The sequence below is a fragment of the Crassostrea angulata genome, chromosome 4, assembly GCF_025612915.1.
Source record: "Crassostrea angulata isolate pt1a10 chromosome 4, ASM2561291v2, whole genome shotgun sequence".
Classification (NCBI taxonomy): domain Eukaryota; kingdom Metazoa; phylum Mollusca; class Bivalvia; order Ostreida; family Ostreidae; genus Magallana; species Magallana angulata.
Genome location: NC_069114.1, coordinates 49,771,347 through 49,786,873, shown reverse-complemented (window position 1 = coordinate 49,786,873; position 15,527 = coordinate 49,771,347). Strand labels below are relative to the sequence as shown.

Below are 15,527 nucleotides of genomic sequence, written 5' to 3'. Positions count from 1 at the left end.
TTGCTTATGACCTAAGGGTGTGTCATGACCTTGACCCAAGGTCATTCGGTCAAGGTCACTGGCAGAAAAAATACAAAATTTGTGTCCGGTCCATATCTTTCTTATGGAGAATTATTGGAAGTTCTGACTTCACACAAAGATTGCCTATGACCTAAGGGTGTGTCATGACTTTGACCCAAGGTCATTTGGGCAAGGCCAAGGTCACTGGCAGAAAAAGTGCAAAATTCGTGTCCGGTCATTGTCTTTCTTATGGAGAAGCATTGAATGTTCTTACTTCACACAAATATTGCTTATGACCAGCAGTTTTAAAAAAATAGAGCAGTTGTTATTTATAGAAAATGGACGGTGAAATAGATTCATCCAATATTTTTTATAATTTAAAAAATACACGCATTATGATTTTTATCTTAGCGGGGGGTATCAATTGTGAGCTTGCTCACAGTACCTCTAGTTAAACTAGCTATAATTGATAAATTAATTCATTGATGTTTTATTTTTGCTGCTTACTTTGTGTGGATTATATCTGGATAAATCAGAACTTACTATAAACAACAAAATGCTTCCTTTTGTGCCTCATTTGGGCTTCGGAGGTAGCTAGTACCACAGTAAAAAAAAACCAAAAAAAATTTCGCCTGCATTTATTCGCATTGAATGTTTTATTCAAATATTGATATCAAAAACAATAATTGAATGCTGACACAACAAAAAGCTTTTTATTTTAGCGTCCCACCATCATTTTAAGAAAATTGGCCCATTTCTAATCTAACATCGATATACTTGCTTTACAATTGTTTGTGGTGAGTTTTCTACACGTCCGCTAGATGTTCTCGATCTGTATTTTGTTTTTCATATTATTTGGTCTTTCACGGTGTTTTCAGGATCTGACCACACCCACACATGAAAATGGATACTTGAAAAAGTCGAGAGGTATCCCACTCCTCAATGGTCTTGTATCGAGAATTTCTTGAGAAGTATATCATTGAAGTTTGTAGACAAAGCATACTTGAAAAATACAAAGATAATGGGTGGTCAGTGTTCATCCCTCTGAGTTTGGGCCAATTTAATTTGACAGTTTTTTCACCTAAAATTCGATTTCAGCCTGATTAGGATTTGTTGTCAGTATTTTTAAATAAGCAAATTTATTTCTTCAAATATGTTTTTAATTATGCACAATGGTCAACTGAATAGAGGGATTGCGAAAAAAAAATTGTACGAAGTTCCATAATTTTGTGTGACCTTTTTGCACTTAGAATAGACAATTTCTCTAATAGTTACAATTTGAGTTGAAATAAAAACATTTTGAATATCAAGAATTTTATAAGATTAATCCAATTTGCCTAGACATGTTTTCAGTATCATTTTTGACATAATAAAACATGGGGGTCAGTATTGTCAAATTTAAGATGTATGACCTCAAAGGTAAAATTCTCGGAAAATTTGGCTTTAAAAAAATTCAGACATTTTATATATATTTGCATGAACGTGTATCACTCTCTCTCAAAATTTAATTTGGTACATGTCACACAGAACCTATAGAACATGTCACAAACTTATCAAATGTTAAAAATGTAAATTATGAATTAAGTATAATAAAAAGAAAAGATTTTTGAAAAATCATAAAATTGCTTGTTTCTGTCATTTTCGTCTGTAAAACCTTCCGCACCAAAAAAAATAGTTGCCCGCCCCCCCAAAAGAAAAAACTTGTTTGTTTCTTAAATTCAAATGGGTTTTCTTTATGAATTTTCTTATCCAATGCAGCAAATTTACAAAAGAAAGAGAGGAACTATTTGATTTAATTTCATCTAAAGTAAAACATTTTACTAGTTTACAAGATAAACAAAAATTATTTTGGATTCTAAACTGTGAAGAATTAGATATATTAAACTCTGTTGGTAAATTTTTACAAAAGGCATTGCCTTAATTTGTATTTCCTATTCAAATATTGGTTTTTATTTTTTCAATCATATGATAAACTATTTCAAATTTGTATGTGCATTTGTATTTTGATTTATTTATGTATAGTGTTTAACACAAATATATAGAAGACACTGTATTGAATGTATGAAAACATATATCTATCTATCTATCTATCTATCTATCTATCTATCTATCTATCTATCTATCTATCTATCTATCTATCTATCTATCTATCTATCTATCTACACACACTATTTAATTGTTCATGTCTGTCCTAGCTCTTTTAATCATCCAGCTCTTTCCCTCTTGTATATGTTTATTGAATGTTTTATGTTCATTGGATGCTGTATGTACAGTCTTCACGTTGCCCCTTAAGGGCCCTTAATTGGTTAATAAAGAAACTGAAACTGAAAATATATTATATCTAAATTGGGTCAGAAAAGAAATTCACCTAGAAGCAAAAGAACCCCCGGGTGCAAAACTTGTTCATATATATATACAAACTCAACTTGCATCTAAACAGTCCAATGCTTTGGTGATTCATGCTGGTTATGAAGGTGGCGACATTGCAGAAAAAATACATAACCAACGTCAGTAAGTTGTGTAAATTTTTTTATGCAATGATCGTTGGACTTACAGTATGATGTAACTCTGTTTCTTGCGTCAAAACAAGTCAAAATGACGCTGGTTTCAAGCGAAATATACACCGATTGCGTAGTTTTTGCACAGAGGCCATACAAATCTTGTTGATTTCAAAGAGCCACGACCGAGTGGCTGACGATGAAATAGACAGGCAGGCATACGTCACATTGCTGTTTGACACAACAACCCAAAGTTTTTTAAGTTCTTGTTAAAATGGTTCTAAATTACTGTTAGTGTACACAAGCAAGTTAGCTAAAAGAATTTATGGAAATTTGAGTTGGACATCATAATTATTTCATGCAGTCCATGATTTTTATTAGAACCATTATAACAAGGCCTTGGACTTTCCGTAGGACGTAGCTATCACTTCTTGCGTCAAAACATGTTTAAAATGATGCTGGATTCAAGTGAAATATGCACCTATTGCGTAGTCTTAGCTCAGAAGCCAGACAAATCGTGTTGATTTCAATGAGCTTTCACTGAGTGGGCAGCAATGAAATAGACAGGCATACGTGACATTGCTGTTTGACACAACTACCCAAAGTCCAAGCTCCTGTTATAATGGTTCTATGCTGCTGAAGGCAGTTTGACCAAAGATAAGGATTTCAGGCCTGTCAGTTTCTACAGAGCTATGAATGTACAAGTTATTTCCGCAAGAAATAAGAGGGAATCATACTCGGTAGATGTTATATAAGTAATTTAAACTTTGTATAAATGGGCGAACGTGTGTCTTTTACTAATTAATAAGTCATGGACTTATTGACAATAAACAATTGTTAATTAGTAAAAGACACGTGTATTAAAATGACAACGCAATTATCAAAACAGATATGAGGATAATTAACAGTTTAAAGCAATAAAAATTACTACATGCTGTAAACAAGCCCACGCTTAGTTCTGTATCCAGACTAATCAAAGTTGGATTCTCGAAAATGACGAAATTTATTACTATAGTGATTCAAATCGTGATTAATTTTTTTTTACTGAATACTGTCGAACAGAAAATGGCTTAAGAAATCATTTTTAAGAAACTAAAGTACATGTAAATATGTTGGCCAACCTGTTGACCATTCAGTCGCCATGAGGGTGTTCATTTAGAAACTGACAAGACTGAAATCTATACGGTACATTATCATGGTCTTACCATGTTAAAACGTATTTTTAAAAAAATCCAAATGCATTATTTACAGGTATTTAAAATAGCTTTAATTCAGAAAGCTATGATGATTAATATGTTTATCGCTCATTATAGTGTATTTTGGAAGTTACAATGTTGGCTTTGCGTGTCTTGTTTCTTGATTGATCAAACGTTCAGTCTTTCATGTAGTTATGGTTACCATGTATAACCTTACATGTCTGGAGAATTGGTCTTTCTTATGTGTAACGTTCTAATTGAAGTTCTAATTGAAACTAGAAATTTGAATATCTTTGCTCACTTTTTATGTTGCTTACCTTCTTTATATATTATTGGAAACAGCAGTTATAACGGGATTTTTTGGCCGAGTTTATCTTTAAACACTTTAGCCCCGATGCACCTTATTAAATCAATCTATAATGCATCCTTGAAAGAATTCTTATCTCTATTCTATAAAACTTGTAGATGAAGAGAAATATGATACCTGGAAAAGATTAAAACATGTATACTTTAGATGAGCCGCGCAATAACAAGTCCATATTTATAATGATCAGGAATGTACAAATTGGTTAGGACTCATTTCTGACTAAGTTTTACTCAAGGATTCATTCTTTGCTTCTATGTTGATCTTTCAAGACCTAACTCATAAACCGAGTCCTTCCTTTCTATGCCTATCTTATAAACTGAATCATTCCTTTCTAGGTCTAACTCATAAACTGAATCCTTCCTTTCTAGGTCCAACTCATAAACTGAATCCTTCCTTTTTAGGCCTATGTCCTTTACAAAAATTTAGATTATTGAGAATTTTCAAAATTTGTACATGACAACTAGTTGTTATGTACAAATTTTGATTCTCAGTAATCTAAGTTTTTTGTAAAGGACACCTAACTCATAAACTGAATCCTTTTTTAGGCCTAACTCACAAACCGAATCCTTCCTTTCTAGGCCTATCTTATCAACTGAATCCTTCCTTTTTAGGCCTAACTCACCAACTGAATTCTTCCCTTCTATGCCTGACTCACAGACTTAATCCTTTCTTTCTATGCCTGGCTCACAAACTGAATCCTTTTAAGACGCAAACTTATTTTTTCCTTTTCAGGTCTAATCCACAGACTGAAATCACCCCTTCTAGGCTTGATGATCATAAATGAATCCTTTCTTTCTAGGTTCAACCCTGAGACTGGCTATTCTTGTCTAGATTGTATTCCATACTTTTAAGATTAGAAAAGTGATTCATTCCTTTTTGATTTGACACGAAGCCATCTAGGGATCGTACGTCCGGAAGGTAACATTTTTAGGAGCCAAACAACTCAAATAATAAAGAAATTGAAATTGAAATTGAAAATATATTATATCTAAATTGGGTCAGAAAAGAAATTCACCTAGAAGCAAAAGAACCCCCGGGTGCAAAACTTGTTCATATATATATACAAACTCAACTTGCATCTAAACAGTCCAATGCTTTGGTGATTCATGCTGGTTATGAAGGTGGCGACATTGCAGAAAAAATACATAACCAACGTCAGCAAGTTATGTTAATTTTTTTATGCAATGATCGTTGGACTTTCAGTATGATGTAACTCTGTTTCTTGCGTCAAAACAAGTCAAAATGACGCTGGTTTCAAGCGAAATATACACCGATTGCGTAGTTTTTGCACAGAGGCCAGACAAATCTTGTTGATTTCAAAGAGCCGTTGTTGACAATGAAATAGACAGGCATACGTCACATTTGACACAACTACCCAAAGTTGGTTCTAAATTACTGTTCATATACACAAGTACGTTAGCTAAAAGAATCGGCCAAATCGTCGTCTATGGAAATTTGAGTCGGGCATCATGATTATTTCAGTGTTTTTTTATTATGCTGCTGAAGGCCGTTTGACCAAACGATATGGATTTCAGGCCTGTCAGTTTCTACAGAGCTATGAATGTACAAGTTATTTCCGCAAGAAATAAGAGGGAGTCATACTCGGTAGATGTTATATAAGTAATTTAAACTTTGTATAAATGGGCGAACGTGTCTTTCACTAATTAATTAGTCATGGACTTATTGACAATAAACAATTGTTAATTAGTAAAAGACACGTGTATTAAGATAACAACGCAATTATCAAAACAGATATGAGGATAATTAACAGTTTAAAGCAATAAAAATTGCCACATGTTGCAAACAAGCCCGCGCTTAGTTCTGTATCCAGACTAATCAAAGTTGGATTCTCGAAAATGACGAAAGAGGATGGGGGAATAAGATGACGCAAATGCCCATTCGGTTTAGTAGTGAAATACAATTTTAAATTTATTTTTCCCCAATTAAATCTATTCAAATATATTATAATACAACTTTGCAAAAGCAATTTTTCTAACTATAGTCAGTTTTTAATATATTTAACAAAAAAAAATAAGAAAAAAAATATTGTCGGAAATTTTGGTGGTATCGAACCCGTAACATAAAAACCCTAGATATATAAGGTTAGCTTATGCCAGGTACCACTGAGCCAATAAAGTGATCTGACACAATAAAGTGGGCTTTTTAAATATTATGTGTGACTAAGGTCACGAACTATCGGACTTGTATTATTTTTCAAAACGTTCAATTGTTGGGATACAAAATGACATTTTTAAAGTATAGTGGGTCATCTCTCCACGTTTTTGTTGGTTGAAATCGGTTTGTTTTCCAATAGACCTTAATTAGACATTGAGTAAAATATGGAGCACAGGCCCACTCTATAAAAGAAAATGCCTTGAAGTTCTAAAAAATGACAGTATTTGCACGTATACGCCTGTTTAAATCAATATGTTCCAAGTATTGAACATACCTATAGGTTACAAATCAATGATTCGTTAAATGCATATTGTTTTCAATGATTTTTTAAAAAACCCATCAGATTTATTGATACTTTAATTTTACAGTAGCCTGTCCGACCGCGTATGGGCATTTTACACACCTTATCCACCCATCTTCTTTATTACTATAGTGATTCAAATCGTGATTAATTTTTCTTTACTGAATACTGTCGAACAGAAAATGGCTTAAGAAATCATTTTTAAGAAACTAAAGTACATGTAAATATGTTGGCCAACCTGTTAACCATTCAGTCGCCATGAGGGTGTTCATTTAGAAACTGACAAGACTGAAATCTATACGGTACAATATCGTAGTCTTACCATGTTAAAACGTATTTTTAAAAAATCCTAATGCATTATTTACAGATATTTAAAATATCTTTAATTCAGAAAGCTACGATGATTTAAATATGTTTATCGTTCATTATAGTGCATTTTGGAAGTTACAATGTTGGCTCTGCATGTCTTGTTTCTTGATCGATCGAACACTCGGCCTTTCATGTTTTATAGTTATGGTTACCATGTATAACCTTACATGTCTGGAGAATTCGCTCTTTCTTATGTGTAACGTTATAATTGAAGATCTAATTGAAACTATAAGTAATTCAAATATCTTTGCTCACTTTTTATGTTGCTTACCTTCTTTACATATTATTGGAAACAGCAGTTATAACGGGATTTTTTGCGGAGTTTATCTTTAAACACTTTAGCCCCGATGCACCTTATTAAAACAATCATCCTTGAAAGAATTCTTATCTCTATTCTACAAAACTTGTAGACGAAGAGAAATATGATGCCTGAAAAAAAGATTAAAACACGTTTACACCAGCAATAACAAGTCCACGGATTAGGAATTTTACGATTTGGGAATTTGGGGGTTTTTTTTGGCAGAATTTTCGATTTTCATGACTTTGGGATTTAGTTTTTTTTTCTTGTCAAAATTTCTGATGATTAGTCTAGCCCCCCCCCCCCTCCCTTTCAATGAGGAGTAATAAATATTTCAGTTTTAACTCAGGAGTGTTGAATAGTTAAATATGTCAGCTTTAACCCAGGAATATTGCATATGTCAGCCTTAACTTCACAAAACTTTGAATGTATTCATTCAGTTAGCCACAACTGTTGTTTTGTTGTTGAAATTATTGGACTTTGTTTAAACGTATTAGATAGATATTAAGCAAGAATTTTCTCTGACTTTGCTAGAAAAAGAAAGAAAAATTGAAACTCAAAAATTGTTCCACTGAACCAGGTTTGGCAGAATCACTCTGGACCACTAAAAAATCATCTATCAAAAACCGAAGTCTCAATGCAAGTTTGATTCTGCTTATTTCAACAAATTTCTGAAGGCAAAGAGTTGATTTTAGAAATATTACGGTTATTAATATAGTCTTTATGCATTTCTTTCCTTCGAAAGTTTATATACATCACAGATAATATTTTAATGGTGTTTGGCGTTTTCATAGTTCATTTATTATGCCTAAAACATTTTTCTTTAAAGATAATTCTGCACTTTTACTGTTTTACAGCATTTAGTGCCCAAAATGAGTTAATTTAAAAAAAAACCACATATAAAGGAAGGATAAAGGTGAGAATTAGGATCTTCATTCGTTGAAAATATAATTGAAAATTATCCTAACATTTTCAAAGAAGTATTTTCGTGATGAAAAATAATCATCTTTGCAATGATTACTGATGACTAATCAAGGAAGTTGTTAATGTCACTAAATTAGATGGTTAAATTCACTAAATAAGCTGTTTAAATTCACTTAATAAGTTGTTATCGATGATTGGTGGAGATTAGGCAATAGCCCCCGTCTATTTACAAGGAAAAAGTCATGGCAAATTTTGATTGGCTTGACTGTCTTCACCCACGGTCCCCAATTCTTTTCCTGTCATTGGTTGGTTCAGGGGCCTGTTTCCTGGTTCGGCCAACGTATCCCTGTCTATGTTGGTGCAAATATAAGTTCTCCCTTATTTCGGTTTCGCTAAATGTTTTATCTCTCAAGCTGATATGTACGCGGTCCATATTGTTTTGAATTTCAGAGAACTTTTACGTCTCTTTATCAGTGTTCTAGTTCTAGGCCGGACGAGGACAAGCTTTAGCCATCTAGGTCTCTTTAGATTGCTCTTCCTAAATGTTGAATTTACTCCTTTGAGCCAACACACAGAAAGTTTATTTATATGTTTTGGAGGGGGCATGTATTGTCATTGGAGTATATCGGAGGGAGGAGATATCTCTAGGAACAGCTGAAGGAAACTGTACAAAAATCCTGCAAAAATTAATCCATAAATATACCTTTTTTATGATATAAACGAGATTATGGGTTTGTGATATAGAGAAAGAAGGATACCCGCAGAATCACAAGGAATATTTTCAACATCTTCAACTTACCACTTCCTGGAACAGAAAAGCGGAAGTAAATAAAAGGGAAGTAAATGAAGACTCCTACAACAAGAACGGAAAAGGCGAAAACGTACTCCATCTTTACTCCGTCCAGAAAAGGGGCGACCACGAGGTATACACACGTGACCAGCACGACGAGGGAGACAAAGATTGGGACCTGCAGAAAAATAAAACAGAAAAATAGAAACTTTCCAAAATTATAAAAATCATAATCGGGGGAGGGGGGCGTACTGTTCCTATCACTCCAAACTTTGTTATTTTTCTTTCTTTTACATGCGCCCAGAAAATTGGGGAGGGGGCAACTCCATGTATATTCACTCTTTTAATTATAAAATTTAAAAAAAAATTGTTTGGTGCGAAAAAAAGTGCCCCCCCCCCCCCCGGCCGATTCTAATCCTGAAATCGCTCTCATTTAAATGATTCAGCAGAAATAAGAAACCCGGCATAATATCTAATAAGTCAAGATTTTTTGGAAAATATCAGTCAGTCAGTTTACATACCCTGACTACTCTTGGAGTGTCTTTGGTATCCTTCTGGAATTTAAACACAATGTGTGCCACCATGATGAGTCCGTAAGTCCCCCACACGATAAATCCGGTCAGGTTCAAGATGGAGCCCACGTTACCAGGCAGAACCAGGTAAATAAGAGCAAGCACGGTCTGGAAACATTGGACATCGTGATACAACAGGTAAGCACAGGTAATTAATTAGTTCTTATAATCAAGGATGCACATATATGGTCAAGATGATACATCAGTAAGCTAATTACGTAGTCAACGTTTTTGTTAATTATTTTCTAATTGATACATATCCATTCCTTTAATGATCGTATAGGAACCAAATGAGTAGTTCTAATATATTAGTATTTGGTTTGATGTGAGAATTTAAAAAAGTTCACAGTTTTTAGGAATAAAAAAACAAGACTTTGTTTCAAACGAAAAGGAGACCGACATTCACTGACCATCAAGATAACGGAGGGTGTCGGGATCAAGGAATGAACGTTCAGATAGCACAGCAGGGATGGAAAGTTCCGGTCCCTCGCTGCTGCAAAGATCATCCTAAACAGAGGAAAAGATGGATGGGTAAAAATATTAAATGGTTAATGTCGCGAAAGCACTCTACATTTTTTCCTTGCTTACCTGGAATTTACAAACGCTCCGCCATTGGCCGACCCAAACACAGAACAGGCCACGATGATGGGAACAAAGATAGCTCCTCCTCCAAACAGCTTCTCCGCCCAGGTCTAAAACAAAGATGGTCCATCTCTCATCTCTTTAAAACAGGATACACAAACAGAATCGCTACCCAATTGAAATACACCAAAAAATTCAGGGTTTTTTTTGTGTCTATCATGCATACGAAATGTAGGCAGATGCTGCTTCCTTTTTTGGGTCCATATCATTTTGGGGAATGTAATGCAAGTAAAAGGGAATTATAGTGGTAAAAAATGTTCTGTACTTATGTGCCCTTTTGGTCATTTACCACGCTAACAAGCCTTGGGTTCATACCACGCCCACAAGCCTTGATTTCTTACCACGCCCAAAAGCCTTGGTCCCCTATAACGCCCACAGGGCCTTTGTTTCCTGCCAAAACCATAAGCCTTGGTTTCTTACCAGATCCACAAGCCTTGGTTTCTAACTGTGCTTACAAGCCTTGGTTTCTTACCGGTCAACAAGCCTTGGTTTCCTATAACGCCCACAAGCTTTGGTTTCTTACTCTAACCACAAGCCTTAGTTTCTTACTCTACCCACAAGCCTTGGTTTCTTAGCATGCCCACAAACCTTTGTTTCCTACCACACCCATGAGCCTTGGTTTCCTAAAAAGCCCACAAGCCTTGGTTTCTTACCAGTCCTACAAGCCTTGGTTTTCTTATCTCGCCATCAACCCTTAGGTAATAACCACACAAACAAGCCTTGGTTTCTAACCACGTCCACAAGCCTTAGTATCCTGCCACGCCCACGAGGTTTGGGTCCCTATAACGCCAACAACCCTTGGTTTCTTCCACGCCCACAAGCCTTTTTTATCTATAACGCCCATAAGCTTTGGTTTTCTACCACTAAAACAACCCTTGGTTTCCGAAAACGCCCAGAAGCCCTGGTTTCCTATAACCCCCACATGCCTTGGTTTTCTATAACGCCCACAAGCTTTTGTTTCCTACCACCCCAACAACCCCTGGTTTCCTAAAATGCCTACAAGCCTTCGTTTCCTATAACGCCCATAAGCCTTGGTTTCCTACCAACCCAACCTTTAGGTTATTACCACTCCAACAACTCTTGGTATCTTACCACAACCCTTTGTTTTTTACCACAACCTGTTGTGTCCTAATAGTACAGCCCTTGGTTTTATATACCACGCCCATAATGCTTAGTTTCTTACCACACCTACTGCCCATGAGGACAGAAACTCGTCTTTGGTGAGCAGAGTGAAGTAGGACACGTTGACCAGCATGTAAATAAAGAACACGGTCAACATGGACACACCGATGGACAGTGGCAGGTTCCTGCAATAAAAGATTTACGGTAAGGGGACACACAGAGCAGAAGACGATGCAGTAAGGGGGTCACACAACAGAAAAAACAAGAGGCCACATAGCACACCTGTCAAAAGGTGGATCTTGAACCAAATCAGCGAAGAATAACACGTAAAAATTCACCTAAAACTGGACTTCCTCTCGAGCCAAGTCCGTGATTTTTAGTAGATGATACTGACCTTTGAGGTTTTTTCAACTCTTCCATCGCATAATTTAGGTTTCCCCTGAAAGAAGACTGGGATTGACACTATGTACTGTACATTTCTTATCGTTGAAACGCACGTTAATTAAACTCTACTTATAATAAAAAAGAGTTAATTTTCGACCTACCATCCACCAAAAGCCCAGAGTCCGCTGTACAGAGCCGATGCGATCCCCGATAGTTCTGTGTTAGACGCTTCGAAGCCAGATTCCAGTATTCCATAATTACCTTTATAATATCAAAGTATTAAAGTACTGACTTGAGTTGATTTTATCAATTATTATTTATTTTAAAATCAACGATGTGTTATTTTGCCTGGCAAGTAGTTTATAATCTGTATTTGAATTACGCACATTTTATAATATGGATTCTCGGACTTTTCCAAGAATTTCGAGAAAACCCCGTATGAATCATGTTGTGTAATATTTAAAGATAGAATTTATTCCATCAAACTATTTATCAGTAATCGAAATACTCCAAAAAGTGTATGGATCCAAGTAATATTATATAAACTCTAGTCTCGTTCAACGCTCGGAGATTTACGGAAACAGTCGATGGTTGAACGAGACTATATTGAACTCTGGCGTAGAAATACATATGACTACAAAAAGTATCTAAATTTTTCTCACTACTAGTATATAAAATCTGGCTATTTCAAGGATTTATAAATAAGTTTCCTTTAAAAAAAAATGCTTCAGCATACATAATATCGAATTTATCGATTATTTTCAAGAACTTAGTCTTGTCAGCGGTGATGATTTGTGTTTAGGTCCAAACACTCTTTCAGTTCCGGTTTGTCAGAGTAACTGCATAGAAGAGTTGATTATAATCAACTATTAATAATGATAAAATGACACTTTAATTTGTTTTAGAAGATACTTCGTATAAGTAACGGACATTTGTTTTTCTGATACCTTTAACAAGAGAGTATATTCCTCCGCCGATGATGACGAGTAATCCGCCCACTTTGATGACGGAGAACAACACCTGCGTCCGCGCCGCCAGACGGACACTCAGAACGTTGACAATGGCTACGCTGACTGCAAAGACCCGGATCAAAAATCTTATAGGAAAACCATACATTGAGATTACCAAATATGGGCAGATTGAGGATACACACATTTTTAATACGAACTAATAACAACTGCCGCCGTCAGTTTCGTCCATCCCTTGGTCCGCTGGCACTCGTCCAGAGCTGCGCGGGAAATATACTCAGCCACTGTCAGACTTTTAACGAGTTGAGCAGCAGGTCCAATAACAACAGCACTGACCCAGACGAACAGAAACGCTGGAAAGTTCCCGAAGGCTTTGTGGAGGTAGACATAGGATCCACCAGACCGGGGCAGGAGAAGTCCAAGTTCCGCCATCACCAGCGCCCCTACCGGAAGTTGGGTCAAATAAATCAAGTTTAGTATGGAAGCTAGATAGAAGTGTAATTCTATTTTTGATATATTCGATCAGTGCTTATTATCTATTCAAGATATATAACTAAAGTCAGGTACTCTTTACACAATTGCGCTGAAAAATATAGTTCCATTCATCATCTGCAGATACAACATTATATCAAATGTTTAGGATATCAAAGTATATTTGAAAGAAAACAAAATTGACCTAAAATTATATTTTAAAATCACCTTTTTGAAAGAAATATAATTGTGAAGTATTCATATTCCTACGCTATCTGCCTCCTCAGTCTTTTTCACGAAAACCCATGTCTATTCTTGTTTATATCAGTTTTATACGTTTTATTTCCGCTTACCACAGAATGAGATGGCTGCCGAGAGTCCCCAGGCCACTATACACAGACCCACAGATCCGGTACCCAGTAACACTCCTTTTGGGGAAATGAAGATCCCCGACCCTTGAAAGAAGTGCAAGCGAATAAAATATTGTTATCAAACATTTTTTTTTTTTTTTACAGAATGTTTCCTCTTTTTTTGAATGAAACACATCCATGCCATTGCTGAACAGTTGCTTGTTTATTTTTTTGTCACTGCCGTTTTGTTTACAGTCCCTGAACCTTATGATATCATCGTAGTAGTTTAAAGATTTGTAGTTACACAGGGGGCAATGGTGTTACAAGATGGCCGTACCTATGATTGTCCCAACAACGAACGCAATACCGCTCGACAGCCCCAGTCGGCGAGGAACAGCCACTTCCGGTTGAACGATTACATCGTTTCCTAATTTGTTGGACATTTCTGAAGAAAAAAAAATCTTTTACAAGAATAGAAATAGCCCGCCCCTCCCCCAAACCTTTCAAAATCTATTCTAAGTATTTTATTGAATAGTGGTGATCAGATATAAAAAAAAAAAGATGAAAACTTCGTGACGAGCCCCTGTGATTAATTCGTAAATATTCAGATTTCCTCTGGACCTTGATGCTTTATATACAAAGCACTGTACTTACTTGGTTGTTGGTTGGAGGAACTAACCTAATACACACGTCGTCTGGTCATCAGTACAGATCCCGGAAAACCCCTTTCATAAAGTTTTGACCTGTGTGCATCTCTCACTAGGACACTGAATCATACACTTATAACACAGGTATGCTTTACTAACCTGTCGCCCGGGGATAAAAGGCGTGAATATTTGAATGTATAATTCACTGCACATTGAAGATTCCATAAAAAAAACACGAACATTATCCAGTCAATGAACGCCAAAATTTGAAACACCCTTAACAATTTACAAATTTTTTATTGTATATATTTAACATATTAAGTGGTTATTCCAAGGGAAAAAGTCGCCATGACTTTGTATAGAGTAGAGTGATTTTTTTCAATGCTTAATCGTGAGTATTTGTGCGAAAAAATAAGGTAATTAGCACAAAAGAGCAGTAAAAAAAGTGCAACTTTCTTCTAAGAAATCAGCGTGATGAGTATGGACCTCCATAGCTACTTAAATAAGTTGTCATCAGCATATCCCATTGGTTAACATACCAATAGTCTTGTCCTAAAATCATTGTTAAGTCTGGCATATGGAAGACCCGTAGCATCATTTTTGAAAGTGGATGAGATTTATTATTATAAGACAATAAGAACATATACAAAATTTGACTTAAGTCAAAGACAACTTCATGATCCTTGGGCCTGCCGATCAAGCCGTCCAGTTTACATCTTCCCCACAGGTGTCACTTTATACGGTACGTTTTTCGTTATTGGTATGCATGCAAGAGAACAAATAACTGCAAGTATCAAAGCACACGAACCGTGATCATGGAAGATAGTCAAGACTATTTTTTAAACGGTGTTTGAATTAAAACAAAAACTACAATATTTTATACGTTGCGCAAATTCCGGATACCAGCTTCTCCCTGTGCCCCCCGCCCCCCCCCCCCCCCCCCGGACATGTAGACCAGAGTGAGTGTTTAAATATAGTAGCTGTGTTGGATTTTCCACTTCACACATCCATCGCGTAACCTTCCTGTCATTTCTAGAAATGCACCCGTGTGTAACATATCGACTCCATGTCAAACGTTTTTCTTCTCGAGAATATTGACATGGAGTCCTTGTGATACACACGGGCATATTTCTTGATATGACAGAAAGGTTACGCGATGGATGTGTGAAGTGGAAAATCCAACAATCCAACACAGTAACTATATTTAAACACCCACCTTGGTCTACAATAATAGATTTTCTTTAAACAATCAAACCATTTGATATCTCAGAAAATTTGTGTATTTTAAAACCGTTACCCGATCGGAACGAAATGCGTTTTTAAAATCAATTTGCAGTTCTGAGAATGAATGTCATCGCTAGTTTATAAATAAATGAAGTGCGCGATAGACTTCGAAATCAAACTATATGATTCTCACAAAATTATATGATACAGCAAAAAATCAAGAGTTTGT

At 35.7% G+C, this 15,527-nt stretch overlaps 1 protein-coding gene across 1 annotated transcript; it reads right to left on the bottom strand.

The window, feature by feature from the left end:
• Positions 1 to 7,935: 7,935 nt before the first annotated feature.
• Positions 7,936 to 14,632, bottom strand: LOC128179478 (b(0,+)-type amino acid transporter 1-like). Its single transcript, XM_052846911.1, has 13 exons — positions 14,082 to 14,632; positions 13,765 to 13,872; positions 13,431 to 13,532; positions 12,807 to 13,049; positions 12,586 to 12,711; positions 11,800 to 11,899; positions 11,649 to 11,693; positions 11,316 to 11,439; positions 10,079 to 10,182; positions 9,901 to 9,997; positions 9,440 to 9,598; positions 8,928 to 9,096; positions 7,936 to 8,805 (listed from the first exon to the last, which is right to left on the bottom strand). Exons 2-13 carry the CDS (start codon positions 13,868 to 13,870, stop codon positions 8,741 to 8,743), a joined length of 1,440 nt encoding a protein of 479 aa, XP_052702871.1. The 5' UTR covers positions 13,871 to 13,872; positions 14,082 to 14,632; the 3' UTR covers positions 7,936 to 8,740.
• Positions 14,633 to 15,527: the final 895 nt, after the last annotated feature.